We start from the raw sequence: 22,987 nt of genomic DNA, 5'->3' as shown, positions 1-22,987 counted from the left end.
AATAATTGGCATAATTGGCATACCAAGGGTGTTGCTCTACAACTGCAAACAAGTGGTCAGCAAGGAAAGAATCATCTATAGGAAGAGAATCCTTACTCTCATCATACCTGATCCTAGCTCGATAAGTGATCTGCAACAACATTCTCTACTCCCTTTTTATCTTTAATTTCCACAGCAAAATCTTGGAGCAAGAGAACCCAACGAAGAAGCCTAGGCTTTGTTTCCGTTCTGGCTTTAAGGTATTTCAAAGCTGCATGGTCAGTAAAAACAATAATTTTAGAACCTACTAGATATGATCTAAATTTTTCTAAAGCATAAATCACAGCAAGAAACTCCTTCTCTGTAGTGGCATAGTTGACTTGAGCTTCATCCAAAGTTTTACTTGCATAATATATAGCATGCAAAACTTTGTCCTTTCTTTGTCCTAGCACGGCTCATACCGCAAAATCACTGGCATCACACATAATCTCGAATGGGAGATCCCAATCGGGAGCACATATGATAGGTGTCGATATCAAAGCCTGCTTAATCCTGTTAAAAGCCTCAAGACACTCGTCAGTAAAATCAAATGAGGCATCCTTGAGTAAAAGCTGAGTTAGTGGTTTAGCAATTTTAGAAAAATCTTTGATAGAGCGATGATAAAACCCCGTATGACCTAAGAAACTCCTAACCCCCTTAACATTAACTGGTTGAGGTAATTGCTCAATCACAGAAACTTTAGCTTTATTTACCTGTATGCCCTTATTAGATACAATATAACCTTAGACCACACCTTCTGTCACCATAAAGTGACACTTTTCCCAATATAAAACCAAATTGCATTCTTCACATGTTTTCAAAATTTTAGCGAGATAGCTAAACATGTATCAAATGAAGACCCATACACACTAAAATCATCCATAAAGACCTCCATGATAGACTCTATGAATTCAGAAAAAATGTTCATCATACAACGTTGAAAAGTAGTAGGGGCATTACATAAACCAAAGGGCATCCTACGATATACAAAAGTACCATAAGGGCATGTAAATGTTGTCTTCTCCTGATCTTTAGAGTGAATCGGAATTTGGAAAAATCTCAAGTACCCATCCAAATAGCAGAAGAACTTATGATTAGCTAATCTTTCCAACATTTGATCAATTAAAGGGAGAGGGAAGTAATCTTTTTTAGTGGCAATATTTAATCTACGATAATCAATGCACATACGCCACCCTGTTACAGTTCTAGTGGGAATCAATTCATTTTTATCATTTTTAATCACAGTCATCCCACCCTTTTTAGAAAACCATCTGTACGGGACTTACCCACTTTGAGTCAGAAATTGGATATATAATACATGCATCAAGTAATTTCATAACCTCCTTCTTAACAACTTCCTGCATGTGAGGATTCAACCTCCTTTGGGGTTGAATACATGGCTTGTGATTTTCCTCTAGATGTATCCTGTGCATGCAAAAATCAGGGCTAATACCCTTGAGATCATCAATACTATATCTAATTTCCCTTTTGTGGGTTTGAAGAACCTCTAAAAGTTGGGAAATTTGGGAATCATTGAGCGCAGTACTAATGATCACTGGGTGCAGTTCCTGCTCATCAAGAAATACATATTTTAAATGAGAAGGAAGAGGTTTTAGCTCAGGTTTCTTTACCTCTGCAGGTTTTGATTCCTCAACTTATTTTTCTACCTTCTTGCTCTTCTTAGGATCAAGTTGTTCAATTGCGAGAGTTTTTCAATAACATCCACCTCACTGCTCCAAATACTAGCATCACCTGCAGTAAAATCACCACAAAGCACTTCCTCCAAGGGATCCCTTGCAAGGACCTGTGGTAAGATATTATTGCAAATAACATCAATCACATTAATACTATTGTAATTTTCCTCTAACATAAGACCTTTCAAAACCCTCACTAAATTAAAGGTGATATTATCATCCCCAACAAAGAGAGTGAGTTTTCCATTTTTAACATCAATAATGGCCCCTGCAGTGTGGAGGAAAGGTGTACATAATATTATAGGAATTTGTGTATCCTCAGCCATGTCTTAAACAACAAAATCAACAAGGATAAAAAATTTACCAACTCTAACAAGAACATCCTCTAGAATACCTAAGGGGTATTTAACAGAACAATCTACCATTTGCAAAGTAATGTTAGTAACTTTTAAATCACCCATATTAAGCCTTGAACACACAGACGATGGCATTACACTAACACTAGCACCCAAATCACATAATGCTTTATAAATGAAAAGATTTCCAATATGACAAGGTATAGAAAAACTACCAGGATCCTTTCATTTTGGTGGAGATTTATTTTGCAACAAAGCACTACATTCTTTTGTAAAAGCTACAGTCTCTACCTCATTAAAGGCTCTCTTCCTAGTCAATATATTTTTCATGAATTTAGCATATGCAGGAACTTGTGCAATTAGTATTGTGAAGGGAACTGTTACCTACAAATTCTTAACAACCTCCAGGAACTTACCAAATTGCTTATCCAACTTACTCTTTAAATGTCTATTAGGGAATGGAAGTTTAATAGCTGGACCCCGCACATCTCCACTCTTGTCCTGAGATTTACCCTACAAAGAATTATCAGACGTGTTAGCTTTACCCTAGAGCTCTGCAGGATTAGTAACAACAGTATTTGGTATAACAGAATCAGGATTAACAATTTTTGTTATAACAAGTTCATCATCTTTGGGCATAGAAGGCCCATCATAGTGTGAACCACTTCTCAGGGTAATTGCATTTGCATGAACTGTAGGTTGTACTGGCTGCGATGGTAGGGCTCCAGGTTGGCGACTTTGCAGAGTAGAGGAAAGTTGCGCAATTTGATTATCTATAATTTTATTATGTGCTAACATCGCGTCAGTTTGCGCATCCCTACTCTGCAACCTCTTCTGCATATTGGCTAACATCGTTTTAATTTCTTACAGGGAAGGATCTTTAGATGGGGGTGGAGTTTGTGGTTGGGTCCTCTGGTTAGGGGGTTGGCAATATTTATGCTGTGGGGCTTGTTGTTGTGGTTGTTGTGGAGGTGGAAGGTTTAGCACATTAGTACTCCGGTAGGAAAGATTTGGATGGTTTCGGAGATCAGGATTATAAGTGTTGGAGTATGGGTTATTTTTCCTATAGGCTTGGAAGGCATTAACCTGCTCCACGGGACTCCTACAATCTTGTGCCTAATGACCTACAATTCCACAATTTTTACAAAAAGCATCAGTACTAGTATCATTAACAGCAGAAACATTAGCTAAGGAAACAGGGATAGCAATACTAATATTATCTAATTTCTGACAAATAGAGGTTAATTGAGCTTGCACAAAGGATACGGAATCGACATTATATTTCCCTTTATTTGCAAAACCTCTAGGATTCCCATAATGGGAATGATGAATTGTCATCTCTTCAATAACTATTCCTGCTACATCCTCTTGAAGGTTCATAAATCTTCCGTTAGTTGCTGAGTCCAAGATTGATCTCGAAGAATTTCCAAACCCTTGTAGAAGGCTTGGATCAACTGCCACTGTGCTATCCCATGATCCGGATATTCTCTCTGCAAATCCTTAAATCTTTCTCGAGCTTCGTATAAAGTTTCATCAGCTTCTTGGGCAAAATTTAGGATCGAACTTCATAATAAGGCAGTCTTCGCTCAGGGTAATATTTATTATAGAAATTCAAAGCAAGAGAATTCCATTCAGTAATACCAAGAGCAATCTTATTCAATCCATTATACCACAGTTTAGCTTTACCACATAAAGAAAAGGGAAAAAGAATCTCCCTGATTTGGTCCTGCGTGACCCCAGCTTGTCTGATGGTATTGTAATTTGACAAAAATCCAAAATATGAAGATTTGGATCTTCATTCTTATCTATGCCAAATTGCTTCCTTTCGATCACTAGGGTTTAATCTCGAATTGTACTCCCTCGAGATTTGGTAGAGGAGCAAGGTGTGGAAAATATGTCAAGGACGGTTGCGAGTAATCGCTGAGCATGCGAGGTGGTGGTGGTGGTGGCGGATTCACCATTTTTTATTCGGGTTCTGAAGACACTTCTGTGTCGCTAGAATCAGATGGGGGTTCCAAAGGTGTATTACCCTCGGAAGTAGCTTGTACTTGTCTGAAAAGATTCTTCTATCTATGAAAAGAACGTTCGATTTCAAGATCGAATAGAATGTAACCTGATCTAGAACTCTTGGGCATAAACACAAAACTAAACAAACAAATATGAGAAACTGTCCCAAGGAACTTGTGTCCTCTGAGACAAAAGAAAATAATCTAGACTACAAAAATAATCAGGAATAAAAAAAAAACTGTTTCCCCGGCAACGGCGCTAAATTTTGATAGGCTCTAGTCTTATCACCTAATCAAAAGAATTACCTAAGTCCTCTAACTAAAGCAGATAGGGAAGTAGGATCGAATCCACAGGGAAACAATATCTTTTTATTCCTAAATAATTAATATAATCTAAATTTTCAAGTAATCAAGTTGTTTTTGTGAGAATTAAACTAAGGAGAATAAATAAACTAAAGCAAATAAAATTAAGGGGAAATCAATAAATCAAAGCCTAGGGTATAGGTTCACCAATAAATAATATTTCAGGGTAAAACACAATAATCAATCATCAATGCATCAATCAATCAGATCATAAAGGGCTTTCGCTACGTATTATAATCACAGAATTAATTTAGCGGTATTAGATCGCATTTCTCGAATCTTGACTTAACCTGCATATTGAAACTAAGCCTAAACATCAATCCTCATCTGTCGAATCTCGAATCAATATTGCATAACTCATACAATTAAACCGGGCCTAATCTAATTACAAAGCAGTAAATCAATCAATAGAAAATCAATCAAAACACTGACAATCAACAATAATAAATTATCCCTTCATATTATTTATAGATCCCCACGAACCCTAGAAAATGAAATACTCACACATATTAAAATCTAAGCTAAGCAAAGCAATAAAACTAGACATGATTAATCAAGCAATTAAATTACTGAAAATAAAAGGGAAGAAATCGTTACAAAAGTAAGCGGAAATATTGAATTGCATAAACCAAAAGAGTTGAGAGAACAAGAGTATTAATCAAAAGCTTAGAATTAAAATATGGAAATTAACTAATGAATGACGTAATTGTCTCGCTTAACAAAGCGTATTTATACTAAGCTAAGAAATCTTAGTTAAAACAAAGTAAAAATCGTCGCTAATCGCTCCTCAATAATACGCGCCCGGTCAGGCGCCATCTCGCCCGGCCGGGCCTGCCTTTGGGTAAAGAGTTGCCCTTCTCGCACCCGGTAGGGCGCGCCTCCGGGTTACGCTACTTCTTTTCTTCCTACCTCGCCCGGCCGGGCGCGCCTCAGAAAAGGGCATCCCGGTTGGGAGAGCATCCGGGCAATATGGAATCTTCGATTGGGCTTCTTCTTGGCCCAATCTAGATTCCCGCTTTGGGTCTTTAACACTTGATCCATTTCCTCGGTTTCTTCTTCTTCGCCGAGCCCTTAATCACCGGTTTGATTACTCCAATGCAATCTTGGGCTACGGAATGTGGTTATATGTACGCGATCCTAATCCAATGCCCGTAGTGGCTCAATTAAGTCCGGGAAAATGCTCCAAATATGCAATTTCCTATAAAACAATACTAAAGCTACGAAAACACTAGAAAACGCATATTAGTAATAAAAATAGCTCCGTAGAGCCAAAAATACTCCTAAATATGACCAAGGGATGGGGGCAAATCACTATATAAAATGGACATATCAAACTCCCCTAAGCCAAACCTTTGCTTGTCCCAAACCAAAGATCTCATTAATGAACAAATAAAACATACTTCACCCCAAAATCAACTAAAACCAAGCATAATCAATTCAAGGCAAATCCAACAAATATGCATCAAAGTCAACCAATCAAGTCTATATATCCAACTACTAATCCTCCCTAACAATCGTCAACCAAAGCGAACCACAAGTGTATGTAGAATTCATGACTAGTGCTCACACATTCTTCACTCTTATATGTGATAAAAAATGTATCTGATCGCCCTCCATCCAACCCCTTTATTGTTAACAATGTCCTCCCAAACTCACAACACTCGTGTTTATTAATTGCAATTGCAACACGTCCTTATTTGATAAGGCTCACCACTATTTTATTAATTCTCTCCTACCAACCCCACTTACACAACTTCTTTATCATTTCTCTCTTCTACTAATAAAAATTAAATATATCCCCACTAACTATATTTTATATTTCCTTCGTTGTTTTTGTTGCATCACTTTTGTAATTGCAGACTTTTAGGCGATTTTTGGAGTAAAGGGAGATAGAGAAAAGAAAAATAAAAGGGGGTCATGTGATAGGAGAGATATGGAGGAAGTCTATTACTCCCTCTGACCTTTTTTTTTTTTTTTGCCCCATTTGACTTTTCACGGTCTCCAAGATACATTTTATCATGCTTATAACTTCTTTTCGTAAAAATTATAAAAACTAGATTGTAATAAAATATACAATGAGACGAATCCAACAAAATCCCACTTGACTATATTATCTCTTATAGATTAATGAGAACTTATAGTCAAAGATTTTAAAGTTTAACCCAGTTATTTGGAATAGGGCAAAAAATAAGGGACAGTCCGACAAAGGGAGTAACTATTACTAAAATAGGATAGACTGACATCATTTAGGGACACATGTCAACTTATTATGAAAAAATTTCCCACCTAAAGTATTTTTGACATCATTATTTTTTTCCCTCTTTTTTTTCCTCCTACTTTTCAAGACTAAATAAATAATTCTTTCAAAATTAATGAAATTATGATTACACATTTTTTGAGTAAATAATGACAATTATTTTAAACAGATTCGGAGTAATAGATATTTAAGTCGTGCGATGCACGAGACTTATCCTAGTTTATTAACTACAAGGGAAATCACGCTAAAAAAATGGCAAAAGCTAACGAACGTTCCGGGGGCATTGGATAAGATAATTAAAAGTAGAAAGATTGGCGTTGGATAAGATAATTAAAAGTAGAAATATTAAATTAAAATGAACAATAATTACACCGATCGACGCGTGATTTTGGCATGCATTCCCAAGTTAATATTAATTTAGGAAGTATTTTAAATGCTTATCTAACGTCCGGAGGCGTTCGTTAGCAAGATCCAAAAAAAATTAATGAAATTATAATTACACATTTTTTGAGTAAAGATAATGACAACTATTTTAAACAAATAATAGATATTTAGGTCGTGCAATATACGGGTTAATCGGTCAATCAAGGATTATCCGAGCAGTATTTTGATATGTGTCAACTTACCACACGGTTTGGCCAATTCCACAAATAATCCTATCAAATATTAATTATTAATCATTTCGAAAATAGATTTTAGCAGAGTGAAGCCGCTCAAAAAAAATATGGCCGTAATGGGAATACCCGTATAACCATACGTATTTATCCTAAAGATTTGGATTTAAAAGTTGCGAATTTCGAGTGGTTGTTAAGAAGAAGACACGCAACATTATTTAGGAGCAACACATTCCCACGTGTCTTGCCGACCCACGAATGAAATGACAAAACGACACGCCAAAATTAAAAACAAAATTTTACTCGTTTTATACAATACTGTAGATTGTAGTACTGCAATACTCCTCATTTTACTTGTTTTAAATTTTTACTTCAAAAAATCCGTGTTTCAGGTATGTACGCATAGAATCGGCGCTGTTATTATCTTTCTCAATTTCGTCGCCCCTCTTTTTAGTTTTTTACCCACTTCTCGTCGCTTTTCTCTCTCCTCTTTTAGATTCCTCCTGCTACAAGATTCTCTTGATTCGTCATTATTCCTTCTGGAATTTCTCAATTCGATTCCTTAATTTTTCAACTGGGATTTTTGTTTTTACTTTTTTTTTTTTTTTTTTATTTTGAGCGCTTTTTTCTTTCTTGCCGATGATGCAGCGAATCGTGGATAACGCCATTGCAATTACCAAGGAGTAAGTCGAATTTTGATTTCTGATTTTGTTGATATTTGATTTTAAGCAATGTTTTTGGATTTTTTGTGTTAATTTTATTGAATTGAATTGGATTTTTTGAGCTTGATTTCATCTGGGTAAGTTGCGCATGTTGAGGGGAAATTATGATTGTTTTATTTTTTCGTACTTTTTTCCAGTTATTTGTGCATTTTTGCTGTAATTGCGGAGTTATTTAACGAGTTTTGGCTTGAATTAATGAGTGATTGGTAGGGTTTTTGTCTAATTTTATGTTAACTGTAATGAAGTTGATTGCTATCAAGCCTATCATCTAAATTTGATTTTGAGCTAGAAATGTTGGCATAAGAAATGCGAAGTATGATTTTGTGGAGCGATTAGTGTTTTGGAATTATTAACCATGAAATTTCTACTGGAACACAGCCGAGCTGTAGAGCTTATCGTAAAGTAATAGTTTAGTGGCATTGTTGCTGTTGAAGTTGTTTATTGAGTGGTACGGAGTAGTTAAACATGTTTATTGAGTGGTATGTGGGTAGTTGAAGGTGTTTATCGAGTGTTACGAGGGTAGTTGAAGGTGTTTATCACATGTTACTGCCTTACAGGGGTAGTTGAGGATGCTTATCGAGTTGCATGGGTGCTGTCAAAAGCGATATCCATCCCTATGTTGTTATCCATGCTTATAAAAACCTCTATAACTACTCGTATATATGTATTTAACAATTGATGATTTGAGGTTGCCAAAACGTTTCAAGAACTTTTAGGAAGACCTACTTAAGTGAGTTTTTAAGGGAAAGTGGTTTCGAAGTGGTGATGAACGAATTGTTTACTGTTGTAGGAAGATGTACTTGATTGGTTTGATGCTGGAAGTACACGATTCATTTTGTTTATGGTGCCAATTGATTGTATCTTTTGGGATTGGAATTCATGATTAGAATGATTATTGTGGACCTCTTTGAGGTTACCAAACTTTACCTTATAATCTTTCCAATCAAGTTTCTTCACATGTCCACTAGTTTGTAGTCCTTGTGTTTCAAATTGCTTATTGCTGTGATGTGCAGTCTGGAGATCTCTTATCTGAGTGACATTGGGGGCATTTGGTTTACAAGTTGATATAGGTTTGGAATTAGGAATAAAACCATAGTGGTATCAGTTTAGAACTTGATACTAAAATACCATGTGTTTTGTAAATGTTTCAGATTGTTTTTTTCCCTTTTATTATGATACCTAAAGGTTTGGTATGAACAAAAGCCACCTCCCCTTTGGTTTCTAAACCCCATATTCTTTAGGGTTTGAGGTATGGGTTTTAAATTTATAAATCTCTCAATCAAACACTTGATATAGGTTTTAGCCATTCTAAACCTATACCTCATACCAAAATTTCATAAACCAAACACCTTGGTGTTTTCACTAGATACTTTAGGGGGTCTTTGGTTCACTTCAAAGTGATTTAATTTACAAATTTTAAATACAAATTCTTGAATCTTCTTGATCCCAAATTCTGGTTTGTTGGTGCTTGAACGCCTTAATCCTATAAGTGTGGTCGGCTAATTGAACCTACACGAAGACTTCCCAGGAGGTCACCCATCCTATTATTACTCTCAATCATTTTGGTTGTCACTGCCTACCGTAACCCTTCTCCTTTATACAAGCTTGGGACTGGTTTTTCCACTGGCGGAGTTGGTAGTGAACTGAAGAAAAAATAAATAATTACTTCCGCCTTAAATTATTAGTTGTTGTAGTAGCATAAAGAACTGCAGAATTTGTATTTCTTGCATTTTTAGGCCTAGTTCTCTGCACTTTTAACTCAATATTTTGTAAAAGTCAGTTTAAATCAGTGAAAGTTAATTCCTGATAGTGAAAAACTGAAAACATTAAAATAAGCTCTAATTTGTATCATTCGGTAACTTCAAAAATACAATTTTCAGATTACCAGTAACTCATTGTGAACCATACACACACCAATAAGAAAACGAAAAAATATAGAATTTGAAGCCAATTCACTTGAAGTCCACAAAACTCTTAACACTATCTTTAACAATCCTGAAGGTGGTGGTAGTGATAGCCCATGACCCATTTCTCTAAAACAACTAGATCTTTAAACGAAGATTTTTCGGAGTAAGGACTATAATAACCGAACCAACCTCTTCTTCTTCTTTACCAGATTATAAACTATAGCTAAATTGTATACAGGCCGCTTGAGAATTTGAGTTGCAATTGCTGATTTGGAAAATTAGTTTGGGGTCGGCCGTTGGAGAAAGTTAGGTATAGCCGCGAAGGAAGCCAGACTACACCCTTTAATTGTCTATGGAAACAGGAAATTCAGTTATCTATATAAGTGAATTCGAGGTCCGCCATTGGTGATGGTTAGGTAAATGTACCATTGCATATCTAAGTAACTGAATTCAACACCAATAGGTACAAGCTTGGAAATTCAGTTAATATTTGATCATGCTGTAATTCTAGTATAGGGGACTCAAGAGTTTGCATGATGCAAGTTTTACTTCCCTAGTTGGGTCATACCCTCAATGATTAAAATTAACCTTAGGAAGAAGGCTAAAGCCTGTCCTCATTAAACCAATCTCTACATTAATTGTGTTGGAGCTTCTTTTACTTTAATATCTTTGCCATATTGTTTTTAAAAGTACACACAATTATTAAAAAGAGTATACTTGGTGATTGCTAAAGTCCAATTTACTCATATGAGAATGGGATTAGGGTGCACATAGATGCATATGATGTTCAAGATGATGATCTTTTTCTTGTATATATGATAGCATATTTATAATTTATTTTAACATTTCTGCAGGTCAGTGAAGACAGTTACCTATGAGTCCTTGAACAATATAGTTAAACTGATAAATAGCATCTCAGCAATTCTGCTAGCCATTTTGCCTGGGAAGGCTTCTATTCTGGAAGGTCTTGAGATAAGACCTACTTTTCGTGGACCTCGACTTCCAAGGTGGATGGGAAGGTAGTATTTACTTGATCGATAACCTGTAATAATTGCACTTACTGTTTGATTGTTTGCTTGTTCTGTTCATTGCACTCTCTCAAACTTATGCTTCTTTTATCACTATTGGTTGTTTCTTGGCACTTCCTTCAAAGGATTTTAAAAAAAGGCATTAACTGTGATTGTTGCAAGAATTTGAAACTATTGGCTATTTGCTCTTAATAAACCTCTGATAGCATCTAATAGGAGTGTTTTATGCAGTAATGCTATAGTTTGGTTGTAGGGTAATTAAGTGATGAAGGTTTTGCTTATAAACATCGTGAGTAATCATCAGAAATCGAGTTGTTTTTTCTTAACTTTTAAGTATGTCACATATAATGAGATAAAATAGCAGGTTCAAAGGGGAAAAAGAGAGGATCAGAATAGATATTGTTTATGTGGTTATATATTCTTAGGGATCTCTTTCTTCATTTAACAGACATATTACTCTTATATATACAAAGCACTTGTTAAATTGTGTTTGGAGCTTCTAAACTATGTTTGCCTATTGTCTGTGAGCCATGTTCCATTACTAAATTGATACAGGATTGCATACCTTGTCTTTTTGTTTCAGTTCTCTCTCTCTCTCTCTCTCTCTCTCTCTCTCTCTCTCAGTTCATTATTGTTGTGAAATGTGGATTTTCCTTTTATTTTTTTAATTTATGAATCAGATTTATCCGTAAATTATATGCTTGAAGTGCAAACTGCATAAATTTGAGTGTCGTAATTATAATCTAGTTGAATTTTCCTAAATATGGAAAAAAAATGTGCCTCTCTTTTAGTAAAGAGGAGTAGAGGACTATGCAAAATAGATATCTAGCAGCATGTTGTGACTTTTTGTTTTTACTATGTTATCAACTTTTGACCTTTCTTTGTAATGGCAGTGGTGTTTCGTCCTTCAACCAGTTGATTCATGAGCTGTCTGTGGATTCTGATACCTCAAGTGTGGAATACTCCTCTGGGGAAGAGGATGATGGATACTCATCACCTGCAACACCTAGATCTGAAAGCTCTCGAGCTTCATGGGCAAGCAATATGAGAGAGTATGATAATCATCAGACATTGATTGGGTATACGCTTTCATGGATTTTATTTCCCTTCACACTTATGTTGGGGTTTCCATTTTGGCTCTACCGTCTAATCTTAAGAGGGAATAGGTCCCAACATGCCGAGTGTCCTTCACCTATTCATTCTCCTAGAAAGCTGCCAAGTCTGAGGGATCATTTTGTTCATCGTGCTACGGACCGCAGAAGAGGAGTTATTGAGGTCTCCACTTTTTCCTTTATATAGCTAGTATCTTTACATTCTTCAAGTTCTTTGTAAAGTAAAATTTGCCAATGGTGTCTTTTAGCATTTTTATCATTTTGCCTTTTTGAAACTCTCAGGATCTACATCTAGCTACTGAAATTGTTATAGAAGCTGTCTTTGATGCCGTCCACAAGACAGCGCATTTTCTTCTTTCTCCATCAGAGGCTTTTAGAATTATATCTGGATGGATTTTTCCTCAACGGAGTAGCAGTATTTATGTCCATGAGTCTGTTGAAGATGTCCCTACAGCTGTACTTGGAGATCATGAACCGGCTCCTACTGAGAGGAAAACAACATTTCATCCACTTAATACAGATGCGCGGACTTGTCAAGATGTCATCACAGAATTTGGGTAAGCAAGACTGTTGTATGCTTCTGCTGACAGATTCAAGCTCTTGTATTTGGTTTTCTTTTGTAAACTATGTTACATATTGGACGCACTCATGAAGCAATAGGCTTACCTGTTAGTTTTTGCTACCTCTATAATGTTAGTATTCATGGTTCTATGCACATTGTAGGTATCCTTATGAAGCTATCCATGTGGTTACAGAAGATGGGTACATTCTTCTTCTGGAAAGAATTCCAAGGTACGGTGTCGTTCTTAGTTCCTAACTTTTGTTTTGCTAATGTCCTTTTTCCCTTTTCTTGGATAATGTAGTGGTTTAATGTCACCATTCTGATGGTTGCAATGATTTTTCCAGACGCGATTCTAGGAAGGCGGTTTATTTACAGCATGGAGTACTTGATTCATCTATGGGGTGAGCTGTCCCTGCCCTTTGTTGTTAATTTTTTATATTATACACAGTAAATTATTGCAGTCTACAATTTAATGATGAAACTTTGTGCTTTGCCCATTTCTTGGAATTTCTGAAAAGTGACTGGATGATTTTGGACATGGTGTTTTGGGGTTGATTTGATTTAACAGTAAACAGAAATTGACTTTAATTTTTTCTATATTTTTAGAAATGGGACAAGTAAAGAAATCTTTTACTATCTTAGCTACTTATGCGAAGATGTTTCTATGCACCCACCTGGTGCACCAATTGTTCTGCATTCATCAATTTATGTCACTTTAGGTCTTTTTTTCCTTCAATTGTTGAGATGTTTGTTTGAGATTCTGAAGCCATTTGCAGTGATCCCTTTTATTTTTGGTTAGGAATTGAAAGTCACAAATGGACCATTTTTGCCTTACTGTTTTTTAGGAGAGGTACCTTAGGTTTTCTTAAGTTAAAAAGAGCATGCAATATCACCTTTGAATTGCCACTGCTTTTCCTCTTGTTCTTGTTTTCTCCCCCCCCCCTTTTTTTTTTTTTTTTTTTTTTTTTTTTTGACGTGGAACAGTTAATCCTTACAAATCTGGATCTAACTTACTTTTTGGCTGATGGACGTTTTTAATATCCAGTCTGTGTCGTGTCAAACAGAGTTTTTCTATTTTACTTTGGAAAAATTAACAAGATTAATCCGAACTATGAGGTGTCTTCCATTTTAATCCCAACTATTTTTTAACCTTGAATAATCCTAACTATACACTAACCCTTCCCTAAATAGTCTAACATTAAAGGCAACCTAAAGAACCGGTAAAAAATAAATCTAATGGGTTACCTTAGTAATAATATTCCTCTCTCTCTCCTCAACTAAACCCCTGTTGAAAAAATAAACATTCATCCCTCTTCACTTTTCCTCATCCATTGTTAACCCTTCTCTGTTTGGAAATTAATGGTGATGTTAGTAATTGCCATATGCTACCCATTTTAGTTAGCACTTGCCATTTGCTTCCCATATTAGTTTGTTGTCAATTACGAGTTCGATCAATTAAGAGTTTAATTTGCAGCAAGATATTCTAAAATTTTGGTCATTGCGTATTTGATTAATTGCGATAATGGAAAGTTGCAGTTTGTTGTCAATTACGAGTTCGATCAACTAATTGTTGTGCGGTAATTTATTTTTGGGACTTTAATCTGCGTTTTTTTCTTAATATATGTTGTTTGTCGGTAATCTGCGTCTTTAATTGTGGTTTTTTTTCTTAATTGCGATGGTAATGGTGACGATATGCAGACCTTGAGTAAAACTAATCTTGAATTGACATTATAATTTAATCGCTAAATGTAGGGAGTTGGAGAGGTTGTTACTGTTAAAATGTGGCATGGTGGGTTGTTTAGAGAAGGATGGAATAAGGGGAAAAAAGAAGAAGTAGGAAGGATTACCTAAGAATAAAGGAGAAAAAAGCTTGAAGATGATTAATGGAGGTATAATCCATGGATAGATATAGAGAAAGAAAGAAGACAGGAAAATGAACAGAGAAAGCAAAGATTTAATGAAGTGTACCGGCTAAAACAAGTAATTTAATGATAAAGCCTATTTAGGGAAGGGTTAGTGTATAATTAGGATTATTCAAGGTTAAAAAATAGTTGGGGTTAAAATGAGAAGACACCTCATAGTTTGGATTATTCTTGTTAATTTTTCCTTTTTACTTTTTATTTCTTCTACTAGTGAAGCCTTCCTGTCTCTTTGACCACATGTTAGGATCATGTCTGATTAAGGATAGTGGAAAAGGAAATTACTCTTAGAGCTGAGGTCTCTGTGAAGCTGGCATTGGCAGTAAAAATTTGTTTGTTGGAAAAGGAGATTTTTGTATGCATCTCCTCAAAACTTCAGCCCTTTCCGCGTTCTATTAAAATTAAATATGATTCTATTTGCCTGTTGCTATTACACTGCTGGAATGCTGGTTCATTGTTGACTGAGGAATATCTAGCATATAAGCAGTTATCATCAATTCTGTCGCTGTGCATGAATATGGCATGTACATCTCGAAAAACAAGGTTTTAATGCTTGGTTTTTGTTTGTGTGAATGTGAGTGAGCAGATTTGGCGTAGGTGGCCAAGTTCTGCTACTTTTGGTCTTTTGTGTAAAGTTTAGTTTACACATGTACTAATAATTATTCTCTACTCCCTTCATCCCGTTTTAAGTGCCAAAATTCCATTTACTTCTGGCCCAATTAAGTTGTAAATCACGCTTTGCTGATTTGTAACCTGCTTAAAATATGCATCGTATCTGTAATTTTATTTTCCCATTTGTAAAGCTTCCATTTACCTACACATTTACTAGTGACTATTTTATACTCAATTAAAATGTACGTCCCAATTAATTTCTCACGATATTTGGAAAGTGGAGTCCAACTTATAATGACATATATACCCCCCATTAACACATGCCCATCGATTTGACCCCACCAAATCTCCCTTCATGCCTTCTTTACTCCCTCACTTTTAGTGCTTTTAATTTGTGCCTTATTCATTTGTGGCACTTAAATTGGGATGGATAGAGTATAATTTTCTAGATTGCAAATGACAAATTGGCTTAATGATTTGTCATCAATTCATCATATTTGGACATCAGATAAGGTAAAGTTCAAATAAAAAATGACTTACTTCAAACTGGAAACTCTGGTGTGCTTTAGATCGCTTTAAAGTCCTATTCCTTTTTTTTTTTTTTTTTTTTTTTTTTCCTGATGACCAAACCTGCTTGAAAATGATATTGAAATGATCATACCTATTTGAGAGTGTATTTGTATAGGGCAACACTTTTTGGGCTATGATTGCCTTCAGTAGCATACTGTTACATAGCTAATTTATATACTTCGCATGATTTCTCTCCCCTGATTTTGCAACTAGAATACCATCTTCAGTTCCTCTAGCTCCTCTTTTAACTTTTTCTCTTTCTCATTTAGTTGGGTGTCCAATGGAGTGGTAGGCTCTCCTGCTTTTGCAGCTTTTGATCAAGGTATGCTATATTTTATTTTTATTTTTTTGTCCCTATGCTATGGTGTAACATTGCTGTTATACTTCTAATTAACATTTCTGTTTAACAGGTTATGACGTATTTCTTGGGAATTTCCGTGGTTTGGTCTCAAGGGAACATGTTGACAGGAACATTTCATCAAGACAGTGAGTTCTTCTATACTGCTGTAGTGAACCTTATTTCCGTTGTTACTTAGCAACTAAGACAAAACAAACATGTTACAGTATTTTCTGCAGTCTGAGATGCAACGGTGATAAGACTAACTCTTTATTTATGAAATAGGTATTGGCGGTATTCTATCAATGAGCATGGCACTAAGGATATTCCTGCTATGCTAGAGAAAATTCATGAGGTGAAAACTTCTGAATTGAAGTTGCGGTACCCTGACTTTGATGAAGAAAACAGTGATGAGGAACCATATAATCTGTGCGCAATCTGCCACAGCTTAGGAGGGGCTGGTATTCTAATGTATGTAATCACGCGTCGAATTGAACAGAAACCTCATAGGCTTTCAAGACTGATATTATTATCACCAGCTGGTTTCCATGATGATTCAAACCTTGCGTTTACCGTGGTTGAGCATCTATTCCTCGCATTGGCCCCCATCTTAGTTAAGATCGTGCCAGCTTTCTATATACCTACACGATTCTTCCGTATGCTGCTGAATAAATTAGCACGTGACTTCCATAATTACCCTGCTGTTGGTGGTTTGGTCCAAACTCTTATGAGTTATGTTGTAGGAGGAGACAGTTCCAACTGGATTGGGGTCCTAGGTTTACCGCACTACAACATGAATGACATGCCAGGAGTATCATTCTACGTTGCTCTTCATATGGCACAGATGAAGCGAACTGGCAAGTTCAGGATGTTTGATTATGGGAACCCAGATGCTAATTTCCAGGTTTATGGATCTCCAGAGCCAGTGGATTTGGGGGAATTCTTTGATCTTATTGACATTCCTGTTGATCTGGTTGCGGGTCGAAAAGATAAGGTCATTCGTTCGTCAATGGTTAGAAAGTATTACACTTTAATGAAAGAAGCTGGAGTAGAGGTGTCGTACAATGAATATGATTATGCCCATTTGGACTTCACGTTTTCTCACCGGGAGGAACTCTTGGCGTATGTGATGTCCCGTCTACAGCTCGTTAAGTCTACTCCCAAGGAACGACTAGGTTGTGTAGATGGAGGGTCAAAGGAAGATTTGCACGAGCATTCTGATTAATGAGGGTATCTTATCTATCCTTATTATTGATGTGGTAACTGTTGTGAATGTCCTAAAGGTGTAGACTGGTGTACATAATTACAGTTACGTCTTTTGTCACATCATCTTTAGATTTAGGATTGGCTTCATGTTCATGGCTTCCCGTTATTTTATCTGAGGGAAGGCGGAACTTTAGAAGCGTCTGTTTGAAGCGACATGTCAGCTGAAGGTAAACTTGTAATTAGTTCCTTGATGGATAAAGTGACATTCCTATACTGTATGCGGCTGCTGCTGAAATGTGGTAAGACTTCACGTAGTATGTTGATACTGAGTCTCTTTTAGACTAAACTTATACTTGTTGTATTTCAGTTCCTCCCTACATTTATGTAGATGGATTTAGTTTTTGATTCACATATGTTCAAATGATTGTAAAACTCGGGTTCCAAAAGACCCTGAATTGATGCATTTTGTACTGCATAGATTTTGTTTTAATTCTAGCCTTCTATCATTATGCTTGATGATTTTGAATATTTGGAAAGATGATGCAAAAGTCTCATATGTGCCAAGACTGCTATACCTAAATGTCTACGCTCTTCATTTTATTTTAATTTATTTAAACTTATGTTTGACATTATAAGCTCAAATATTTTTAAACAAGTTAGTTTGTGGACAGAGAATACGACCAAGTAAAATTTGAAAGTAAGCTTTTCATTCTCACCTTTTTTGTTGAACTCCTTATGATATAAATCATAGTTTCACCATTGGTGTCAGTGTAACTTAAGCTAATAACGTGAAAACTAAATCCGAATCGCTTTATGATGCATATAGAGGAGATAGTGAATGAGGGACAAAGCAATGGGACCTCATATCACATGGGAGTGATTTTAATTTTGTGTGTGAAAGACGGAGCATTATTAAGAGTGAATTTAATTTATATATCATAAAAGTTGAGATGATGAGTACATTGGTATTTTAAGCCGAACCCAAGTTGGCAATGTACACATACTGATACTGCGCTGCATGCAGGCAGAGGCACAGCAGGTGAGGCCAACAGTTTAGTAAGTAAGAGCAGCTTTATTTGCTTGCTATTGCCTATTCCTCCATTTCTCCCATCCCTTTTTTCCTCAGTTATCATGCATTCAATCGTCCTCATCCCTTCACTTTGATACTTTATTACTACTACATTTAATAATAACCAACTTGGATAATATCAGGGGTGAATATAGCTATTAATGCAATTTATTAATTATATATACAAGTATTAAGATTATTAAGAATAAATAGGTTTTATTTATTTTATTTCGATGTATCACATATATTTCAGTGAAGATTTGCGTTTGAGGTAAACGGGTAGATGGTTAATTATGAGATTTAATATACAAGTTTTGGGATCATTTCAATCCATTAATTAGAAGTGAAGAGATATCAGATGTATGTAACCTCCAGACTAGATTTTTTTTGACAAACTCTAGACTAGTTAACTAAGGTCATGGGGGTGGTATTAACATAATCACAGGCTCTAATCGTAATTTTTGAAGAAGCAAGACACGACAAAACACGCTAAAATAATTTAAACTTGGTTTGGGCAAGCAATCACAACACAACACGATGGTGTGTGAGTTTGGGTTGTACTTGGCACTGCTATGTGCGAGTGGACTCAACCATGGATCGAGCCTAGCCAGACCCGAGGTATGTAAAGTTAAACATGACCCACAACCATCTTTGATCACACCGTCACATTATGTATTTTATAAAAATTAAGGCGGAAATACTCTGATACCTCACGATTCGGGTATGGAATTTGTTTAGTCCTATAATTCCTATGCAGTACATTCCAAGAAAATGAGTTACATTGACCATGAATATAGCAAGCTACAAGTTAAAGTTTTGTAGTATATCCCACATTCATTATTCATAAGGTTATATACATAAGCATAGACTTGTACAAATACAAGTGCCCATATAAAATAAGGGACTACATACTAATTTCGTAATTAAATTCCTCTATTTAAAATAATCAAAAAATTCTCCGGATTTATTATCGTTACAAGATTGATTCATGTATATAATTAAAGCATTTCCTTTTCAATAGCACCATACTAAAATTTAAGTCATTGAATCAATTATGCACACAATAAGACAAAATTGCACCATACCTTGACGTCTTATTGTTAAAAAGTGCAATGTTTTTATATGTTTGAATTTCTCCTGTTCTGTTAGCTATATGCATTCACTTGAACTATATCATGTGTACGTACTTTGTTGATTTGTATTTTATAGCTTCCAACTTGGTCAAGTAGCCAGGGAGGAGTATCTGGAACTAAACTAGCTTGCCAATTTGATTTTTATTTATGATTATTGTACTTGATCTTGATCAATCATCGAGTTATACGACTTCTTCTTTTCTTCAACCGGATTGATATCTTAAGGTGTTATCTTTTTTGTTCGTAGTTGAATTGTGTAGATTTGATATCTTTCATATGTATCGATTATCAATTGACCGAGACTAATAAACCTAGTCCAACTCTTTATTTCATATAAGACGTGATTCCTCTAATGTTTAATAAGCTAAAATGTTCCAAGGAGTATAGTCTGTTAATATGGATGATGGATCGTTTTCTTTTTGGTTGGTGTATAGATAGCCACAAAAGACTGATGCTGATAAATCTAATGTAAACTTTGAGTTCTATACGCTCAAGATTTTAACCAACTTATTACTGTATACTTAAGTTGATTGACATCCACTAGACTACTACGTATATGGTGTATATAATTGGGGTAAGGAACAATATTTTGGATCCTTGTGAAAAAGTATACCAAAACATAATCTTCATTCCATCCATTTCCTTCTTGTTTATTGAACCAGACGGCCCCTTTACTTCGACACATCATTCCCATAATTCAACCTTAGAGCGCCATAAAAATTTTAAGAAGGATTGTTCTAGGACTAGGATAAAATATTTCTACTTCTGAGGTAATCAGGAAACTTAACTGTTTAAGCTAGTTACACTAATAAGTGTTACAACTATGATACAGTTCATATAGCATGCAAATGCGGAACAAATGTGGTTTGCAGAAGAGTAAAATTGGTGAGTAATTGCTTCATTAACTAAGAAGAAGAATCGCAGAAAGAGAGTTCTGAGGAAACAATGAGATTGAGCAATTCCTCTGTCTCTGGCTATTATTGCTACTTCTTGTCTGATGGCTTGCAGTTCAGTTGACAAAAACATCAGACATGCTACTTTCATTTTTTATCCTTTAATTTTTTATATTTTCATACTTGTATATATTTTATATTGTTTAAAATTACCTTAGAATTGGGTAATCTACAACAGTACAACTATATCTCAATGATTCAATAATAGAACTAATAGGATAAGAATGGCCAATTTAATTACCCCCTCTGTTCTATAATAATTACCACGTTTGATTTTATTTTATTTTTTCACTATTCATATACTACTAACTTTGACCATTATTTTTAGAGAATTTTGCAAAAAACCACCTTTTAAAAACCACTTTTTGCAAAAAACCACCTTTTAAAAAAAATGTGGTGAAGTACCACCTTTTAAAATTTTTTTGTTGCAAAACACCACCTATTGCCGGAATCTGACCGTTGACCCAAATTTTCCGGCGTTGACCGTCACGTGCTTCGCACGTGACTTTTAATTCCAATTTTTTTTTTTTCCTCTTTTTTTTTTACCTGTCGATTTTTTTACTGTTTAATTTCCAATTCCTTTCTCTCTCTACTTCCTCCTTCTCCTTCTTCCTTCTGCGTTTCTCCTTCCTCCATTGTTGTGGGTAAGGTTTAATTGTTCATTTTTTTTTTATCTTTCTCTCCTCATCTGTATCTCTTTGTGTTTATCGACATCTTGATTGGTAATTTTGAAATTTTTGGAAAGAATTGGAATTGGGGATTGGGCGAAATGCGAAAATTAGGGTTTGCTAAACTTTGATTTTTTTTTTGTACCACAGGATGTCTCAATCTTCAGGGAAGAATTATAAGTGTTGGTGTGGCATCCCAATTGCTCGGCTCAAGTCATGGACTCATGAGAATCCTGCACGAAGATTTGAGGCCTGTAAATTTTACAACCCAGAAACGAATCAAAGGGGTTGCAAATTTTTTCGTTGGGTTGATGAAGATATGACCAACTGGCAACGCGACGCCATTAATCAACTGATAACTGAGAAGCAACTTATGAAAGCAGAAGTCAATGTATTGCAAACAAGATTATGTTGCTCAGAGACTGAGAATAAGAGGTTGAAGGAGGAGTATGACAAACTGAAATTGAAGTTGAAGAAGTCAAAGATGGGGCACAATGAAAGCTTTGGAATTATGATGTTGATGTGTGTAGTTGTATCTGTAATTTTTAGTTTCATCATGGTGAAATTGTTAGGTTGAATGAACCTGTATAATGTGTTAGTAGGCAGTAGTTTAAGTAGTATGAAGTATTATTAAGTAGTATGCAGTAGTTTGAATTAATATGATGTAGTTTCAATTGAATGAATTAATCAAATGATTGTATCAATACTGGTTCACAAGATTCAGTTCCCAGAGTTTTATCCAGAACTTTGCAGCAACAATCAATATTTTCGATTAACTTATTGCAGGAAGGTTGATGCTGCTACCAGATGTGTTCAGAAGAAAACAAAATTTACTCAGCTGAAAGGAAAAATAAAAAATGTCGCAAACAATAAAAGATGAGAATGGGAAATTGGCATATACAGTATGATCCACTGCATACAGGTCTCTGTGCCTTAAAGTTGGGATAATCATACAGAGAATAAATAACTCATTAGTTCCTTGCAGATTTAAATCATTAGAAAAATTAATAATAAATACATTAGTTAATTAGAGATGATGATCAAAAAGTATGGGAGGATCAAAGAACCCAACAGCATATAAGCTGAACCTATAATAGAATTCAGCAAAGGAAGAACTGAGTCATTCAAATCACAAAATTATCAAATACATCAGCTTCTTCTGCATACATACAGACTGCATTAACCATATTAACATGAACATCAACTAGCTTATTCTACTCATAATATGGTCATTGGACATATCATTACATATTAACCATATGGTTAATTGCAGATTTTCCAAACTATGTCATACCCTGCAAATTAACCATATTCATTAATTGCAGATAGGCCTTTAGAAGATGCTGGTACATTTGAAGCTGAACCCTTAGAAGCTGCCGACCCTTTTGAAGCATTTGTTGGTGGTCTTCCCCTCTTTTTACCAGACATAGCAGCAACTTGTGTGGGTGTGTTTGTGGTTGTCATAGGTGTTGCTGTTGTTGTATGTGATTCTGGTGGTGTTGGAGGTACTTGGAGTGGTGGATTCTTGCAAGTTTTCTGATAATGCCCAAGCCTACCACACTTCTTGCATGTATTTTGCTTCTTAGGTCTCTGTACATAAGCATCCTCTCCTTCCCCTGGTTCCTTGATTCTCTTTTTCCCCTTAGGCCTGCCTGGTTGTTTTTTGAATGGAGGTGGCAAAGGTCCTGGTAAACCACTACTTGGCCACTGATTTTTCCCTGGCATAGGGTGGAAAGATGGGGCATATGTCTTAGCATAGGTTGCAACATGGTATGCTGGATGGACATAATCCTCCCACTTGTACCTTTGCATTGCTATGCAAGCCAAGGCATGGTAACAAGGAATCCCCATTAACTCCCACCTGAAGCATCCACATTTCTT

General features: G+C 35.6%; 2 protein-coding genes across 2 annotated transcripts; both read left to right on the top strand.

Annotated features, from left to right (window-relative positions):
* Window positions 1–7,641: 7,641 nt before the first annotated feature.
* On the top strand, window positions 7,642–17,859 carry LOC110698492. Its single transcript, XM_021875936.1, has 9 exons — window positions 7,642–7,991; window positions 10,792–10,956; window positions 11,859–12,240; window positions 12,360–12,634; window positions 12,801–12,869; window positions 12,984–13,040; window positions 16,010–16,062; window positions 16,151–16,226; window positions 16,363–17,859. The coding sequence occupies exons 1-9, from the start codon at window positions 7,948–7,950 to the stop codon at window positions 17,300–17,302; spliced, it is 2,061 nt and encodes a 686-aa protein (XP_021731628.1). The 5' UTR covers window positions 7,642–7,947; the 3' UTR covers window positions 17,303–17,859.
* Window positions 17,860–21,257: 3,398 nt separating this feature from the next.
* LOC110697728 (uncharacterized protein At4g04775-like) lies at window positions 21,258–21,683 on the top strand. Its single transcript, XM_021875107.1, has one exon. It carries the CDS (start codon window positions 21,258–21,260, stop codon window positions 21,681–21,683), a length of 426 nt encoding a protein of 141 aa, XP_021730799.1.
* Window positions 21,684–22,987: the final 1,304 nt, after the last annotated feature.

This window comes from Chenopodium quinoa, unplaced genomic scaffold, assembly GCF_001683475.1.
Source record: "Chenopodium quinoa cultivar QQ74 unplaced genomic scaffold, ASM168347v1, whole genome shotgun sequence".
In the NCBI taxonomy this organism is placed as follows: Eukaryota; Viridiplantae; Streptophyta; class Magnoliopsida; order Caryophyllales; family Amaranthaceae; genus Chenopodium; species Chenopodium quinoa.
Note: the sequence above shows the minus strand (reverse complement) of the source record. Positions and strands in the feature narration are given on the sequence as shown.

Bases quoted from the DNA above. Each gene is read 5' to 3' on its own strand.
- LOC110697728 (XM_021875107.1), top strand. From the start codon at position 21,258: ATGTCTCAATCTTCAGGGAAGAATTATAAGTGTTGGTGTGGCATCCCA.
- LOC110698492 (XM_021875936.1), top strand. From the start codon at position 7,948: ATGATGCAGCGAATCGTGGATAACGCCATTGCAATTACCAAGGA. The intron at 10,957-11,858 runs GTAGTATTTACT...TTGTAATGGCAG, and splicing joins CTTCCAAGGTGGATGGGAAG to TGGTGTTTCGTCCTTCAACC. The intron at 12,635-12,800 runs GTAAGCAAGACT...TGCACATTGTAG, and splicing joins GATGTCATCACAGAATTTGG to GTATCCTTATGAAGCTATCC.